Source organism: Nicotiana tabacum, chromosome 8, assembly GCF_000715075.1.
Source record: "Nicotiana tabacum cultivar K326 chromosome 8, ASM71507v2, whole genome shotgun sequence".
In the NCBI taxonomy this organism is placed as follows: Eukaryota; Viridiplantae; Streptophyta; class Magnoliopsida; order Solanales; family Solanaceae; genus Nicotiana; species Nicotiana tabacum.
The window spans coordinates 207,683,933-207,698,860 of NC_134087.1; the positions used below are offsets into that span (position 1 = coordinate 207,683,933).

The 14,928-nt window shown below is 36.1% G+C and overlaps 3 protein-coding genes across 4 annotated transcripts; 2 read left to right on the forward strand and 1 right to left on the reverse strand.

Annotated features, from left to right (window-relative positions):
• The first annotated feature begins 309 nt into the window (after positions 1 to 309).
• LOC107781462 (heme-binding-like protein At3g10130, chloroplastic) lies at positions 310 to 3,997 on the forward strand. Of its 2 annotated transcripts, none has more exons than XM_016602162.2 (8): positions 310 to 749; positions 1,927 to 2,064; positions 2,152 to 2,220; positions 2,448 to 2,519; positions 2,680 to 2,762; positions 2,849 to 2,980; positions 3,198 to 3,411; positions 3,753 to 3,997. In XM_016602162.2, the coding sequence occupies exons 1-8, from the start codon at positions 342 to 344 to the stop codon at positions 3,795 to 3,797; spliced, it is 1,161 nt and encodes a 386-aa protein (XP_016457648.1). In that variant the 5' UTR covers positions 310 to 341; the 3' UTR covers positions 3,798 to 3,997. The 2 variants fall into 2 exon arrangements, with proteins under 2 accessions (XP_016457648.1, XP_016457649.1); XM_016602163.2 differs by having other exon boundaries at positions 329 to 749; positions 1,931 to 2,064.
• Positions 3,998 to 4,914: 917 nt separating this feature from the next.
• Positions 4,915 to 7,890, forward strand: LOC107781464 (3-ketoacyl-CoA synthase 11-like). The gene is made up of 2 exons (XM_016602165.2): positions 4,915 to 5,079; positions 6,339 to 7,890. The coding sequence occupies exon 2, from the start codon at positions 6,347 to 6,349 to the stop codon at positions 7,880 to 7,882; it is 1,536 nt and encodes a 511-aa protein (XP_016457651.1). The 5' UTR covers positions 4,915 to 5,079; positions 6,339 to 6,346; the 3' UTR covers positions 7,883 to 7,890.
• A 1,435-nt stretch (positions 7,891 to 9,325) lies between these two features.
• LOC107781461 (putative histone H2A variant 3) lies at positions 9,326 to 13,010 on the reverse strand. Its single transcript, XM_016602161.2, has 2 exons — positions 12,805 to 13,010; positions 9,326 to 9,837 (listed from the first exon to the last, which is right to left on the reverse strand). Exons 1-2 carry the CDS (start codon positions 12,907 to 12,909, stop codon positions 9,541 to 9,543), a joined length of 402 nt encoding a protein of 133 aa, XP_016457647.1. The 5' UTR covers positions 12,910 to 13,010; the 3' UTR covers positions 9,326 to 9,540.
• Positions 13,011 to 14,928: the final 1,918 nt, after the last annotated feature.

Consider the following 14,928-nt stretch of genomic DNA (forward strand, 5'->3'; position numbering starts at 1 on the left):
AACTCAAAGATAAGTTTTCGATGAACTTACTGGTCCAATGTTCTCCAAAATCATATATTTTATATATTATATATAGATAAACATATTTAATTAATGATTAATTTATCGCTAATGACTAGTAAAAGTAAACGATAAATCTGATCGGTAATTAGTTTAAAGATCCCATATTTAAATTAGAATTTATACTTAAATTAAAAGAATTTAAAAACAAAAAAACAAAAAACAAATGAGGGATCTGCAATAAATCACAACCAATCCTTTCTATGGTAAATATTTATTACACGTAAGCCAAAGACATCCTTTTAAAACATGCAAACCAAAAACATCAGTACTAAAACCAAATGGCCACCTCACAACTTTCCGGCCACATTTTCCGGTCATCACTTCACCGGCGCACCATTTTCCGGCAATGCCACCCAACTTCAGTCTTCCTTACTCCCCCAAAAAATATCAAAACAAAACCTCTTAAATATGACAGAAAATTCAAGTGGTTAATAAAGTTTAGTTTAGTTGATAAACAGACCCCAACAAAAAAACCAACAGTTGATATGAAACAATTAGTTGAATTTTTATATGAGGATTTACCTCATTTATTTGATGATCAAGGTATTGATCGAAAGGCATATGATGATTATGTGAAGTTTAGAGATCCAATTACAAAACATGATTCAATTGATGGCTATTTGTTTAATATTGCCATGTTGAAACAGTTGTTTAGGCCTGATTTTCAGCTGCATTGGGCTAAACAGGTTAGCATTTCTACAGTTTCTTGTTAATTGGTTAGTTAAACTGCTGTTTGTTTAACTTTCTTACTTGGATTTAAGTTTACGGGAGCCTTGGCGTAACTGGTAAAGTTGATGTCATGTCACCAAAAGGTCATGAGTTCGAGCAGTGGAAACAACCTCTTGCAGAAATGCAGTATAAAGCTGCATACAATAGACCTTTGTGGTCCAGCCCTTTTCCGGACCCCGCGCATAGCGGGAGCTTATGCACTGGGCTGTCTTTTTTTCCTCGGATTTTAAGTTATGTTCAATGATGGTGTGAAATTATTTTACTCTAATTAATGTGTGTCGTAGAGATAATGTAATCACCTCATAATTGACCTGACTGTGTAAATAATTTTATATCGTCGGTGCATAAAACGAAAGGTCCACAATCACTTAGAGTACCATGTTACAAATAAATGTTTATCATCAAGAATCACTTAGAATTACCTTGCGATATGATTGTGTATTTGCACTGTCAGTGCCTAAAACTTAAGCGTCACGCCTATAATACAATTATTAATGCTTATTATAGGGAATCACTTGGAATTGCCTTACGATATGATTGTGTATTTGCATTGTTAGTGCCTGAAACTTAAAGGTCTGCGAACATATTACCTTTAGCCGAGGGTCTATCGAAATAACTCTCTACTTGCACAAGGTAGGGGTAAGGTCTGCGTATATACTAATCTCCCTAGACCCCGCTTGTGGGATTACACTGGGTTTATTGTTGTTGTTGTGCCTAAAGCTTAAGCACCATATCTATTATACAGTTACAATTGAATCACTTGGACTACCTTAATTGTGTATTAGTGTCTCATGGTTTTGTAAATCTATTTATGGATACCGATACATGTAGTGTACTATGTAGGTTCTCTCTTTCAAAATTTAGTTTGGTGTCAGAAGTCTTATTCAATCATTTAATCTATTTGCTTTGGCCGAGGGTCCATCGGAAACGGTCTCTCTACCTTCTCAAGGTAAAGGTAAGGTCTGCGTACACACTACCCTTCCGAGACCCCACTCGTGGTATTACACTGTGGTATTACACTGAATTTATTATTGTTGTTGTAGTCAGTTTGCTTTGTGCTATTAAACTTGTATTTCTAAGGAATGTGATACATAAATTATGCCTTGAATTTTTGAGTGATTGAGTTTGTTGTAGACAGGGCCCTATGAAATAACTACAAGATGGACTATGGTGATGAAGTTCATTCTTCTTCCATGGAAACCTGAATTAGTCTTCACTGGCACTTCTGTTATGGGCGTCAATCCTGAAACAAACAAGTTTAACAGCCATGTGGTTTGATTCTTCACTCTTCCTCGACGCAAATTCAAATTTATTAGATTGCTTTGCAGATTAGTCACCGACTCTTGTTGAAATCTATAGGACTACTGGGATTCAATTAAGAATAACGAATATTTTTCCCTGGAAGGTCTGCTCGAGGTCATAAAACAGGTGCGCGCTCGAACTGTTTTAGTTTATGTTTCTTGAACTGTTGGACTAAACCAGCGCAAAGATACTCTTATCATGGTGTGATATTGTCTGCTTTGGGCCAAATTCGCGCGGTTTTCCCTATGAGGCCTCACACCATTGGGAGATCTCTACACCTTATATATAGGCTCTCAATCTTATCAACTACCAATGTGGCTTTATTATAATTTGAGAACACAAATTTTGGGCAGTTAAGGATTTACAAGACTCCGGACCTGGAAACGCCTAGTTATCAGATACTAAGAAGAACAGCAACTTACGAGGTTTGTCATATTTATGTTTACAGCGTTGTACTTCAAGCTAAGAACTTCTATATTAGGCGTACATTTTTATTGGGTTTGCGCTACTTTTAGCTGAACTGATGCACTAGGACGTTTAGATTTATGATGTGGAATGGTCACAATTATCATTTATGTAATACAGGTCAGGAAATATGATCCGTTTATAGTTGTTGAAACAGAAGGTGACAAACTCGCAGGAAATAGAGGTTTCAATGATGTTGCAGGGTGAGATAAGTTGACCCTTTTTCTTTAAAATCTTCTGTGGTGTTTTCTGATTTAGATTGGCGGACCATTAACTCGTCTTAATATAGGTACATATTTGGGAAAAATGCTGCAACAGAGAAGATACCGATGACTACTCCTGTCTTCACTCAGGCATTTGATGCTGAAAAATCTAAAGTGTCAATCCAGATAGTTCTTCCATCGGATAAATCTTTGAACAGGTAACACGTTTTATTAATTAATAGACACGAAAACATCTCACACCGAGCGATCATATTGTACTTATTACAATATGAGTTCAAATTTTTACATTCGTCGAAACTTAGTAATTCATATATATAATTCATAAGCATCGTTCGCCTCTGTGTAAGAGTTGGATTTTAGTTATTTTCTTTGATCAAATGAGAATTATGGAAATTAAAGCTTTATTCTTAACAGCTTACCAGCTCCCAATCAAGAAGGTATTAGCATAAGGAAGACAGAAGGAGGAATCGCGGCTGCACTAAAATTTAGTGGAAAGCCAACAGATGATATTGTTCGCGAAAAGGAGAAACAACTTAGATCCAGTCTTATTAAGGACGGTCTCAAACCTCAATCGGGTTGTATGCTTGCTCGCTACAATGATCCTGGTCGAACGTGGAAGTTTATAATGGTATACTTCTATGTACTGAATATCGTTCGTTTCATTGCATTCTTGTTTAAGTTCTTATTTTGTTTTAGTATGAAGTGTCTCTTTAGAATGAGAACCTTGGCGTAACTGGTAAAGTTGCTGCTATGTGACCAGGAGGTCACGGGTTCGAGCCGTGGAAACACCCTCTTGCAGAAATGTTGGGTAAGGCTGCGTACAATTGACCCTTGTGGTCCGGCCCTTCCGCGGACCCCTCGTATAGCAGGAACTTAGTGCACCGGGCTTCCCTTTTAGTCTGAAGTGTCTCTTTATCACTTTGTCATCTGGTGTCTAATCTATTTGTTTTTCTGTTTGGATTTTTGCAGAGGAATGAAGTTCTTATATGGCTTGAGGATTTCAAGCTGGATTAACTCCCATTCCAAAAATTGCTGAGATTTTCATGTATGTAAAACAGGAGAGATTCACAAGCAAAGACAGTTTAGAAAAATTCTTATACTGAAATGAAATTAGTTCTCAAAATGTTTAGAGATTTTGACAAATATATGACTTGTGCATAGCCACAAATGCTTGTGCTGAACTCACTTTACACTAAACAAACTTCTATTGTGCATTACAAAGTTCGATGTGTTGATGGTGTAAATAATATTTGTCACTTGTAAGGTAATTAATGGTAATTAACACAAAGACCCCTTTTTTTGTTTGGTTTCTCACTCGATATTTGGTACCCGTATTAGGGTCTGACTAATCGGATAGCTTCCGAAAAAATCCACAATGGAGGTAAAGTGCTTGCAAAAGTGCCTTATGCATGACAAGATTAACTAAAAATTTGTTACCAATGAGCGATTATCCCATTCCATTGCATGCCCATGAATTTAAGACGTGAAGCACGGGCAAATACACTAGTTTAAGAATCTAGATAATCATGTATGTTTGGTAACTAAATTAAATAGGTAGATAGGCCATTCAATTGAACAAATATTTGCATCATCCTTTTTGTTTGATATTTAAAAAATAGGAAAAAAATTCATGAGGAAATTAGTTTTACGTGTTTTAGGAAATTGGAAAAATGATACAACTATTTTAATTTTTAACTTCATATTACTTGCTTCAACTAAAATATCAAATAGACCCCCGACATCCTTTCCTCCAAGAACCTCCCACCTTGCTCTTGGGGAGACTCAAACTCACAACCTCTTGGTTGGAAGTGGATGTTGCTTGTCATCAGAGCAACCCCTCTTATCTAACCATGAAATAAAGTTTCATTAAAATACCAATTCTTTTTATCGATATTTAATATATTTTTTTCCCAAAAAAAGTATTTTTCACTAACTAACTAAACACCAAAATATTTTTCATAAAAACTAACTTCTGTCACACCAAAAACACAGTCTAATTGAAGAGTAAGTATATTGTTACTTGGCAATGATTTTTCAATAAAAAAACACAAATCAGGTCAAGGATTAGTATTGTCCATTAAAATTGATGGCATTGCATGTTCTTCTAATTCTTTTTTATCTAACCGTCAAACTCTCATTACCCCTAATTTCTAACAAAAGTTTAATGGATATCACAATTTTACAAAAAATTCTTTGTTTATTTTCTAAATGCCATATAATATTTTAGTTTAGTTCTCTTTCTCATTTGCTTCTCTAGGGGGATTGAAGCTATCTGGGGTGTGACTACCATCTAAAGGTCAATTCTTTATCTATTTTTTTTTTCCAATTTTTGTGTTTCTGAATTTTCTTGTAATGTTTATCTATGCAAAATCTGTTCTTGATCATAGTGGTGATTGAGTTTTTTTAATCAGAATTGAACCCATTTATGCACCTCCTTTTGTTTTTGCTTTATGCATTTTAATCCTCTGAATCAAGAAATAATAAGATATGATGAATCTGATTCATTGCACAATGAGCAAAGATGTCATATTAATCACAATTTGGAATAAGATTCGTATTGCATTTCAAACTATTTGTGAAAAACCAAGGTATTATAATGACATTAAAATGACCAACATATATATATATATATATATATATATATATATATATATATATATATATATATATATATAGTTTTTTTGGAATTATAATTATTTTGCAACTAAATTAGAACTGCATTCTACTTGTAAAAGAGAAGAATCCCAACAAGTTGATTCCCCGCAAAATAGTTTTATTTTTATAGGTCGCCTAAATTATAACTACAGGTAACGACCTATAATAAGTGAAATTAGTAACTTGTAAAATAAAGCAGATAACCTGCTAAATAGGTTAGACCATATAAATAGAGTAAAAATCTTAACAATGTCAATTTATATAAGTTCCTATAGGTTACATGTTGAAGTCGTGGAAGCAGCTAGAGATGGACCTAGGACTTGAAGGTTGCGAATGCACTTTTTGATTCACCAAAAAACTGCTTTGTATATAGGGTGTCCACTACTAATATATCACTATTTCTAATGACATATGTATGTATACATAGAATTTTTGCCGAGCTTTACGGATGCTAGTGACCCCTCTACCTATAGTATAGGTCTGCCACTGGAAGCAGCCACTAATGCTTACATTAGGGCAGACTGTCTACATCACACCCCTTGGGTTGCGACCGTTCCCCGGATCCTGCATTAATGCGAGATACTTTGTGCACCGGGTTGCACTTTAATATAAAATTAAAAAAAAAGGGCAGCCCTGTGCACTAAGCTCCGGCTATGTGCGGAGTCCGGGAAATGGCCGAACCTCAAGGGTCTATTGTACGCAACCTTACCGTGCTTTTCTGCAAGAGACTTTCCACGGCTCGAACCCGGACCTCCTGGTCACACGACAACAACTTTACTAGCTACGCTAAGGCTACCCTTCCTGTCCTTCAATATATATAGTTAAATTCATGCAAAAATATACTATCCTTGTTATCTCTCAAAGAATTACTTAACCTTATGTCAATTTTTTTTTTAACAGGGAGAAAAATGACAGAAACAAAAGCAACTACACCCTTGATACCACCCTCATCACAGAAGCTACCAGATTACAACAAATCAGTTAAGTTGAAATATGTTAAACTTGGTTACCATTACCTAATTACACATGGAATGTACCTCTTATTAACTCCTCTAGTGGCTATTGTTGTTGCTCACATGTCAACACTTACTCCTCATGATCTTTCTGAATTGTGGGATAATCTTCAATACAATCTTATCTCAGTGATTTCATGTTCCACATTAATAGTATTTGTATCAACAATCTACTTCTTAACCCGTCCTCGCCCTGTATACCTCGTGGATTTCAACTGCTACAAGCCTAGTGAAGCTCATAAATGCACAATGCAGACTTTTATGGACCAGTCTAGATTAACTGGTGCGTTTTCGGAGGAGAATCTTGAGTTCCAACATAGAATCCTTCAACGATCAGGCCTCGGGGATAACACTTACTTTCCCGGGGCTTTACTCAATATACCTCCAAATCCATCATTGAAAGAAGCTAGAAAAGAAGCAGAGACAGTTATGTTTGGTGCTATTGATGGTCTATTGGCAAAAACGAACGTGAAAACGAAGGACATTGGAATCTTGATTGTAAATTGCAGCCTGTTTAATCCGACCCCGTCCTTGTCTGCTATGATCATTAACCATTACAAGCTTAGAGGGAATATAGCTAGCTATAATTTAGGTGGGATGGGGTGCAGTGCTGGTGTAATATCAATTGATCTTGCTAAGAAACTACTTCAAGTACATCCAAATACATACGCGTTGATCGTTAGCACAGAGAATATAACACTCAATTGGTATCTTGGAAATGATAGATCAAAGTTAGTGTCAAATTGTTTGTTTAGAATGGGAGGTGCAGCAATACTACTTTCAAATAAATGGACAGAGAGAAGAAGATCAAAGTACCAACTTTTGCATGCTGTTCGTACGAACAAAGGTGCAGACGATAAGTGCTTCGCTTCTGTGACTCAAGAAGAGGATGCTAATGGAAAACTAGGCGTTTCCTTATCGAAAGAACTAATGGCAGTGGCTGGAGATGCACTGAAAACTAATATTACTACCCTTGGACCCCTTGTGTTACCAATATCAGAACAATTGCTTTTCTTTGCTACACTAGTTGGGAGAAAGCTTTTCAAAATGAAACTCAAGCCTTATATTCCGGATTTTAAACTAGCGTTCGAGCATTTCTGCATTCATGCTGGTGGAAGAGCTGTGTTAGATGAAATAGAGAAGAATTTGCATCTTAGTGAATGGCACTTAGAACCATCAAGAATGACATTGTATCGTTTTGGCAACACGTCGAGCAGCTCTCTATGGTACGAGTTAGCTTATACAGAAGCTAAGGGAAGAGTAAGGAGAGGTGAAAGAGTGTGGCAGATAGGTTTTGGTTCAGGATTTAAGTGTAATAGTGCTGTTTGGAAGGCATTGAGAAATATAAAACCAGCAAAGGAAGTGATCAACCCTTGGATTGATGAGATAGAAAAGTTTCCTGTGGATGTTCCAAAGGTAGCAAACTTTTGAATACCAAATGTCGATCAGCAAGCAGAGGCGAATCCAGAATTTAAAGGTAGTTGGTACACCTAGATATTTTTCAAAAATTTCTCTAAAATTTTCTATACACATATATATATATAGTCTAAGTTCGACTCAGTGGGTGCACGTGCACACACTGCGCGCGTATATGCTGAATTAGCCTCTGTTGGCAGTTGTTTCTTTTGATTTTCTGGGGAAAGTTTGTTAGCTTTGCCATAGGAATGGCATTGTAAATTTTTTTGCATCTTACTCTATGGGTTTTTATCAGTAGTGGTGAATCTAGAAGTAAACTACAAGCAAGGACATTTTGTTAGTTGTCTATACAAGAATTTTGTTGTCTTTTGGATGTTATTAATTGTACAAGAATTCAATCAACTATTATTGGAAGCTTATTTGGTTGTGAATTTTGATTAAAACATGTAATTTTGATAGCTTCATTTCAAGAAAATGTAAATTGTCACTTTCAGACAAGAGGGGTTTGCTTTGATGGCAAGCAACCTCCACTTCCAACTAAGAGGTTGTGAGTTCGAGTCTCCCCAAGAGCAAGGTGGGAAGTTCTTGGAGGGTAGGATGTCGGGGGTCTATTTGGAAACAGCCTCTCTACCTCAGGGTAGGGGTAAGGTCTGCGTACACACTACCCTCCCCAGACCCCACTAAGTGGGATTATACTGGGTTGTTGTTGTTGTTGTTGTCACTTTCTAATGTTGTTGTAAATGTTTGACAATTCTACCATAGTATGAACAGTATATGTTGATGGGAAAATTCCTACTTTTTATAATATTCGTGGTGGCTGGTCACCTTATACGCACTTTGACTATTCCATCAATTCTTCCTTTCACGTATCAACACATCCTTTCACGTATCAACACATGTATCGGATAACTCCAACTAAAAGTCTCTAAACTTCCGTATTCGCCTAAAAGGACTTAGATCTTCACCATTGACCAGTTCTGCAATTTCCCACATAACAATTTATTTTCAAACTACAACTTGAAAATGGGATGGTCCACGAGGCTTGACGCGAAAAGTGAGAAGTGCACGCTTTTATGAAGTGAAATACACGATGTACAAAAAATTTAAACATACTAATAAAATTGCAATTAGAAACTTAATTTTCAGCATCCAATATACAATGATGCCGATATTAGTCCAACTCCTCAAAGTTGAGATGCAAAAAAAAACCGACAACTTCTCGTTGGATCACTATGCGCATCACTTTTTGAAGCGCACGTTTCTCTTAAGTGCATGGCTTCACCCATGAAGCAATAGCCTCTTGCTTCGCATCACGTCATGCTTTAAGCGATGAAGCGATGGCTTTTAGTAACACTGAGTTCAGACACTACAGAGGATTTAATCCCCACCAATCACCATGACAGCATTCACAATTCACATTCATTGATGGATGTGTTAAGTAAAGGGCTTGAGAGATAATAGAGGAAATCAGACAATCACTTGCGACATTACTAATATCAGCAAAGAACCTTGTCTGGAATACCTAAGGAGAATCTAGATTGAATATGCAAAAGTAGTAGGTACAGAAACTCTATGTCTATGCATTTGCAGACACCAAAGGCAAATGGATAAAGTTTCGAAAAAGGAATGTTTCTCCCAAAAGGAAGTAGACAACTTGTAAGACACGGGCTTAATTACTCCTTGGAAGATTTGTTGATGAGCGACTTGTGAATGTGTGGTATTACACCTCCTCCAGCTATAGTTCCTTTGATCAGAGTATCAAGTTCCTCGTCACCTCGAATTGCTAGCTGCAAATGTCTTGGAGTGATACGTTTCACCTTCAAATCCTTGCTCGCATTTCCAGCCAACTCCAGTACCTCAGCAGTCAGATACTCCAAGATAGCAGCAGAGTAGACAGCTGCTGTGGCTCCCACTCTTCCATTTGCCGTGGTCCTCTCTTTCAGCAATCGGTGAATACGCCCAACTGGAAACTGAGAAGGCACAAGCCAAACAGTTTAGAAACCATAACGAAAGATAGTCATTTGATCCCAGCACTACAAAGGATAAAGGGATTTGCAGAATCTAAGGTCACATAATCCTGTTAATAACATAAGATGCTGCTGAAAAAAATTCAAAGACATTACTACACATGGCAGTGTACTGTAACACCAGCAATGCTCTCAAATGTCATTGCCAGGATGTATATAGGATACTATATGGATGCCTAGGCTTTGAAATGATAAAGCATCAATGGTAAGTATAACGGGGCAGTGTAACACCAGTAATGCTTTCGAACGTCATAGTCAGGACACATATAGGATACTATATGGATGCCTAGGACGGCGAAGTATCATGTTAAATATAACGGATGAGTCACAAAAAGGTCCCTTAACTTAATCTACAGTATAATGCAAAAGGAGTAAAAAAAAGACAAGTGTAGCTACTGCATAACTGTTGAGCAGTTTGCAGGCTTGCACGGTCCAAGTCAAGAGTGAAGAGTAACAGAATTCCTGGAATAAAACCACCACCTAACAGACCCTAATATTGACACAAGTTGTGCATTGTATAACCACAATGACAAAATTATTCAGCTATTATTGCTAGCAGGTCATTGTCAAACTAATCGCTGAAAGTAAAACGGGTGCCCGCCCCTTCCCCCTCCCCCAATCCCAATTAAAAAAGATCATGGACAAAACCAATCGTCAACCAGTTAAAAGGCACACTAGTAACTGCTTTAACTTATAATTCCAAAAAAATTGCTGCCACCAATGAAAAGAAGCTATTTATATCTTGAAGACCATAGCAAAAATATCACTATAACCCTCACCAACATCCTACTAAAGATCCATAAACAAGGCAGAGAAAGTCCTTAAGTTCATTCATTACAAGTTCAATCGATAGCTATCATCTTCAAGATATCACTCACCATACAAGCAAATAATTTTGGCCATTAGTTCACAAGAAAAGGTATCTCTTAGATAGTCCACTTCCTCTGAATTTGCATTTGTCTCCAGCCATGAAACGGTGTCTTCAAAGTGGTTCAGGATTCTTGCAAATATATGGACAGAGGGAATAATAATATTCTTATGACTGACACTTGTTTTGATACTCTATGGAATGAGTTGAAATTTGTAAGGTTGGATCAGTTAGCAAAGGGAAGAGTGCCTGAAGTAATTTCAAAATTGATTGTTCACATATTTGCAAGAATTTTGAATCATTTTCAAGACACTGTTTCACGACAGGAGATAAATGCAAATTCAGAGGAGTGGAATACCTAAAAGATATATTTTTTGTGACTTAACTGGCCAAAATTATTTGCTTGTACGGTGAGTAATGAGTAGGGGTGGACATAAAAGCCGGAAAACCGAAAGACCCAACCGAACCGAATTAATTCGGTCCTCCGGTTCCGCTACTTCGGTTTTTCATACAATCTTTGGTATTAGGATATCACTATATTTGGTTTTTCGGTTCGGTCTTCGGTATTAAAGTATCAGAATTTCGGTATACCAAAATACCGAACTTTTTATAAAGCCGCCAAATAAATTGAGAACCAATGTATGTAAAGGATCTTATTATAACTGCTGACTCAGTTTTTAGAAGTTACCATTAAAAATTTACGGTTGCTGCTTTACCAATTAGCAATGACAAGTGACCACGGTCCACAACAGTCTATAGTTGCTGCTTTAAAAACCCAATGTCTAATTGTCTATTGCCCTTTAGTATACCATTACAGCTGCTGCTGTAGAGTTTTGATGTGATGCTACTTTGCTTACTGCCCATTTGAATATTTGATATGCTATTTTAATATTTTCTGAATTTGGCTACGGTTCAATTAGCTATATTTTTCCTTAAAGATATGATTATCCTGTCAAAAACTTATGGCAAGATTCTAGTTACATTTCACGCATTGTATGGTAAGAAAAATGTGGATAGAGTCACTTGCCTACTTTTAAAAGATGGTACTCTTTCTTTTCCAAAAGAACATTAGTTCTCAATTGATTTGGAAGCTATATATAAGTTATTACATACACATGATAATACCGAAACCGTACCAAATCAAACAAGAAATACAAAACTAACTTTGGTATGGTATTTGGTATATACAATTAAAAACCAAATAATCAAGTACCGAACCAAAGTTCTTAAATACCGAACTAAAGTACCGAACGCCCAACCCCGCATGGTGAGTGATATATCATAGATGATAGCTAGCGATCGATAGTAAATAGCAGCCCCTGTGCAAGAAAGGCATGGGCGCACAACGCCCTCCCTCACTATGGCCCTAGTATGGCGAAAGGGCAAGACTGGCAGGCCTGGAGAGCCTCGCGATTCCACTCACGCCCAGGGGCGTACGCAGAAATTTTTGTAAGCGGTGTCGAAATTTATAGAAGAACTTGAATATAACTTTGATTATCATACTTTTAGACAACAAATAAATTTAGTCTATTGGTTTTATTGAGTCTTAAGTTAGAAAAAGTCTTCTTCATCACAATTTTTAACCGCAAAGGCTCTCTCAAATATTTGCAAAAGAAAAATGTGCTAGTTGAGGTTTGAGCCTTTGACCTCGAGCAAAATGAAGTACATAACCAATAGCCAAGAGACAATTTATGTCAAGTGGTGTCATTTTTTCTACTTATTCGTTTCTGTACAGTATTAATACATATATTTAATAAAATTTTCCGACGAAGCAGTGTCGCATGACACCGGCCGTAAGAGATAGCACGTACCCCCTGAAATTAGTCTAGCTGGCTCGGATACCATGATTGTAAAAATAAACAATCCCAATAGTGATTCTAAGACATGTCTCATAAAAATCCCTAATTTACAACAATAACCCAAAAAATCTAGGAAAAAACATGACATTATTAACGAAAACGAAGGTTATAGAAGAATTAAACAAAATCCCAGATATTTTTTGGACAAAAATAGAAAGTAAAGGAGTAAAAGAGCGCGGGAACCTGAAGACCAGCACGAGAAGAACGAGACGTGGGTTTCTTCTTATCTTTGTCTTTGTTTGCCGATGTTTTTCCCGTTATTAATCCCTTTGCTCCTTTCCCCGACATTTTTCCGGCGAAATTTTCCGATTTGAAAATTTTACAGTAAAAACCCAAACAAAGAATTTTGAGGGAGGGGTCTGATTCAGTATACTATTCACAACTTCACAGCGGAGACGATCGGTATTTTCTATTTATATATTGTACATTAAATGCACTTGGACAATTTTGTCCCTTTCCAAAGTACGTCAGAATTCGGTCTTTGCACTCGATTGAAAAGGGTAAAAGAGTAAATCATGTTTAGAAACGGGCTTTTTGCACTTTTCTTTATTTTTTATTATTTTATTTTTTTGAAGCAACTTAAAATAGATAAAATTATATAAAATTGCATACAAAAGTAAAATTAACTCTTAACTCACTTCACTACGATTTTACTCAATTTTTAATATCTGAAAAATCAACGACTATACATCCTCCCTCATTAATACTCCCTCCGTTTCAATTGATGTGAACCTCCTTTTTAGTCCGTGCAAAAAAGAATGACTTCTTTCCCTATTTGAAAATAATTTATCTTTATACAATAATTTATACCTACATAAAATATATATACTTCATTTTACACCACAAGTTCAGAAGTCTTCTCTCTATTCTTAAACTCTGTGCCCAGTCAAATGGGTTCACATAAATTGAAACGGAAGGAGTATTAATTAATAAACTCCATTAATTTTCTTCTTATATGATATTTTTTTGTCTATTCCAAAGGAATAATAACGTTCTTGAAGTTTTTTTTTAACTTTTATCTGTTCATTTTGCTCATCTTAATAACATGCCTTTATAGCTATGAATATATGAACTATCTCTACAAGTTATTAGCCCCTCAAGTTCGAGCAGCTCAAGCAAATAGTAGACAGTTTCGTGCACTAAATTCTCAGATTTGGGAAAGGATCGGATCATATTAAGTTTTAACGTATGCAATTGTGCCTTATATTTTTGTACAAGACTGTTTTCACGGCTTAAAATTAAGGGGCAATTAGGAAGAGAGAAATCTTTTATTGGAATCAAGAATTAAATGGTGTGTGTGTGTTTTCTGCGAAATGTTTGAAAGAGACACGAGGGTGAAGAAGTTGGGCTGTTTGGTTGGGGGCTGGACTTTATGAAAACTTGAGGGTAGAAAATGCAAATAGGTCAAACTTGATAGGTCATGTTCTTTATTTCTATTTTTTTAGGTCGTCAGTTCTACAGGCGACCAACACATTTGAAAAAATAACTTACTAAAAGTGCCCACTAACTTATTAAAAATTCTAAACTCGGTCCAAACTTTCCACCATATATAAGTCGGAAAGTCCTTTTAATGCAATTCAAGATATTTGGTTATAATGCATTATAATCTCTTTATTGTTATAAATATATTATATTATGGATGTTCATGTAGTATTTCGTTGTAAATAAACTTTCTAGAAAAGTTTATCTATATGGGACTCCGCCGTAAATATGTTTATCTATTTAGTACTCTATTGGAAATAAGCCTCCTGAAAAAACTTATCATTGGTACTCCGTTATGGATAAACACTACCCCCGATAGAAGATTATCCATACCTGGTACAATAAGTTTATCCTTTCGGTACACCATTATGGATAAAAATTATTTCTGGTAGAAGATTATCCATACCTGGTACAATAACCTTATCATTTCGGTACTCTATTATGGATAAGCATTAACCGCAGTAGAAGATTATCCATACCTGATACAGAGCAGCTTATAGTAGCAGCTTACACAACAGCTTCTTTTCTTCTATAAATAGAAGAGATTTCAGTTCATTATGTACATCAGTTTGAAGTTGAATAATATATCAGTTTCTCTCTATACTTGTCTTTACTTTACAATCTTTATTTTATAACACGTTATTAGTATGAGACTTTGTCATCTCGAGCAAATACTTTGAAAGTATTAGAGGTACAAACTTTCTTTTTCTAAATAATGTCAAATCTTTCTAAACTTGAATTTGTAGCCCTGGATATATCGAGCAAAAGCTACATATCTTGGGTGTTTGACGCTGAAATTCATCTTGATGCGATGGGTCTGGAAGA

Coding starts and splice junctions, on each gene's coding strand:
- LOC107781462 (XM_016602162.2), top strand. CDS start 342: ATGGCCACCTCACAACTTTCCGGCCACATTTTCCGGTCATCACTTCAC. Junction 750..1,926: donor AGCTGCATTGGGCTAAACAG/GTTAGCATTTCT, acceptor AGTTTGTTGTAG/ACAGGGCCCTATGAAATAAC. Junction 2,065..2,151: donor ACAAGTTTAACAGCCATGTG/GTTTGATTCTTC, acceptor TGAAATCTATAG/GACTACTGGGATTCAATTAA.
- LOC107781464 (XM_016602165.2), top strand. CDS start 6,347: ATGACAGAAACAAAAGCAACTACACCCTTGATACCACCCTCATCACAG.
- LOC107781461 (XM_016602161.2), bottom strand. CDS start 12,909: ATGTCGGGGAAAGGAGCAAAGGGATTAATAACGGGAAAAACATCGGCA. Junction 9,838..12,804: donor CTTCTCGTGCTGGTCTTCAG/GTTCCCGCGCTC, acceptor GTGCCTTCTCAG/TTTCCAGTTGGGCGTATTCA.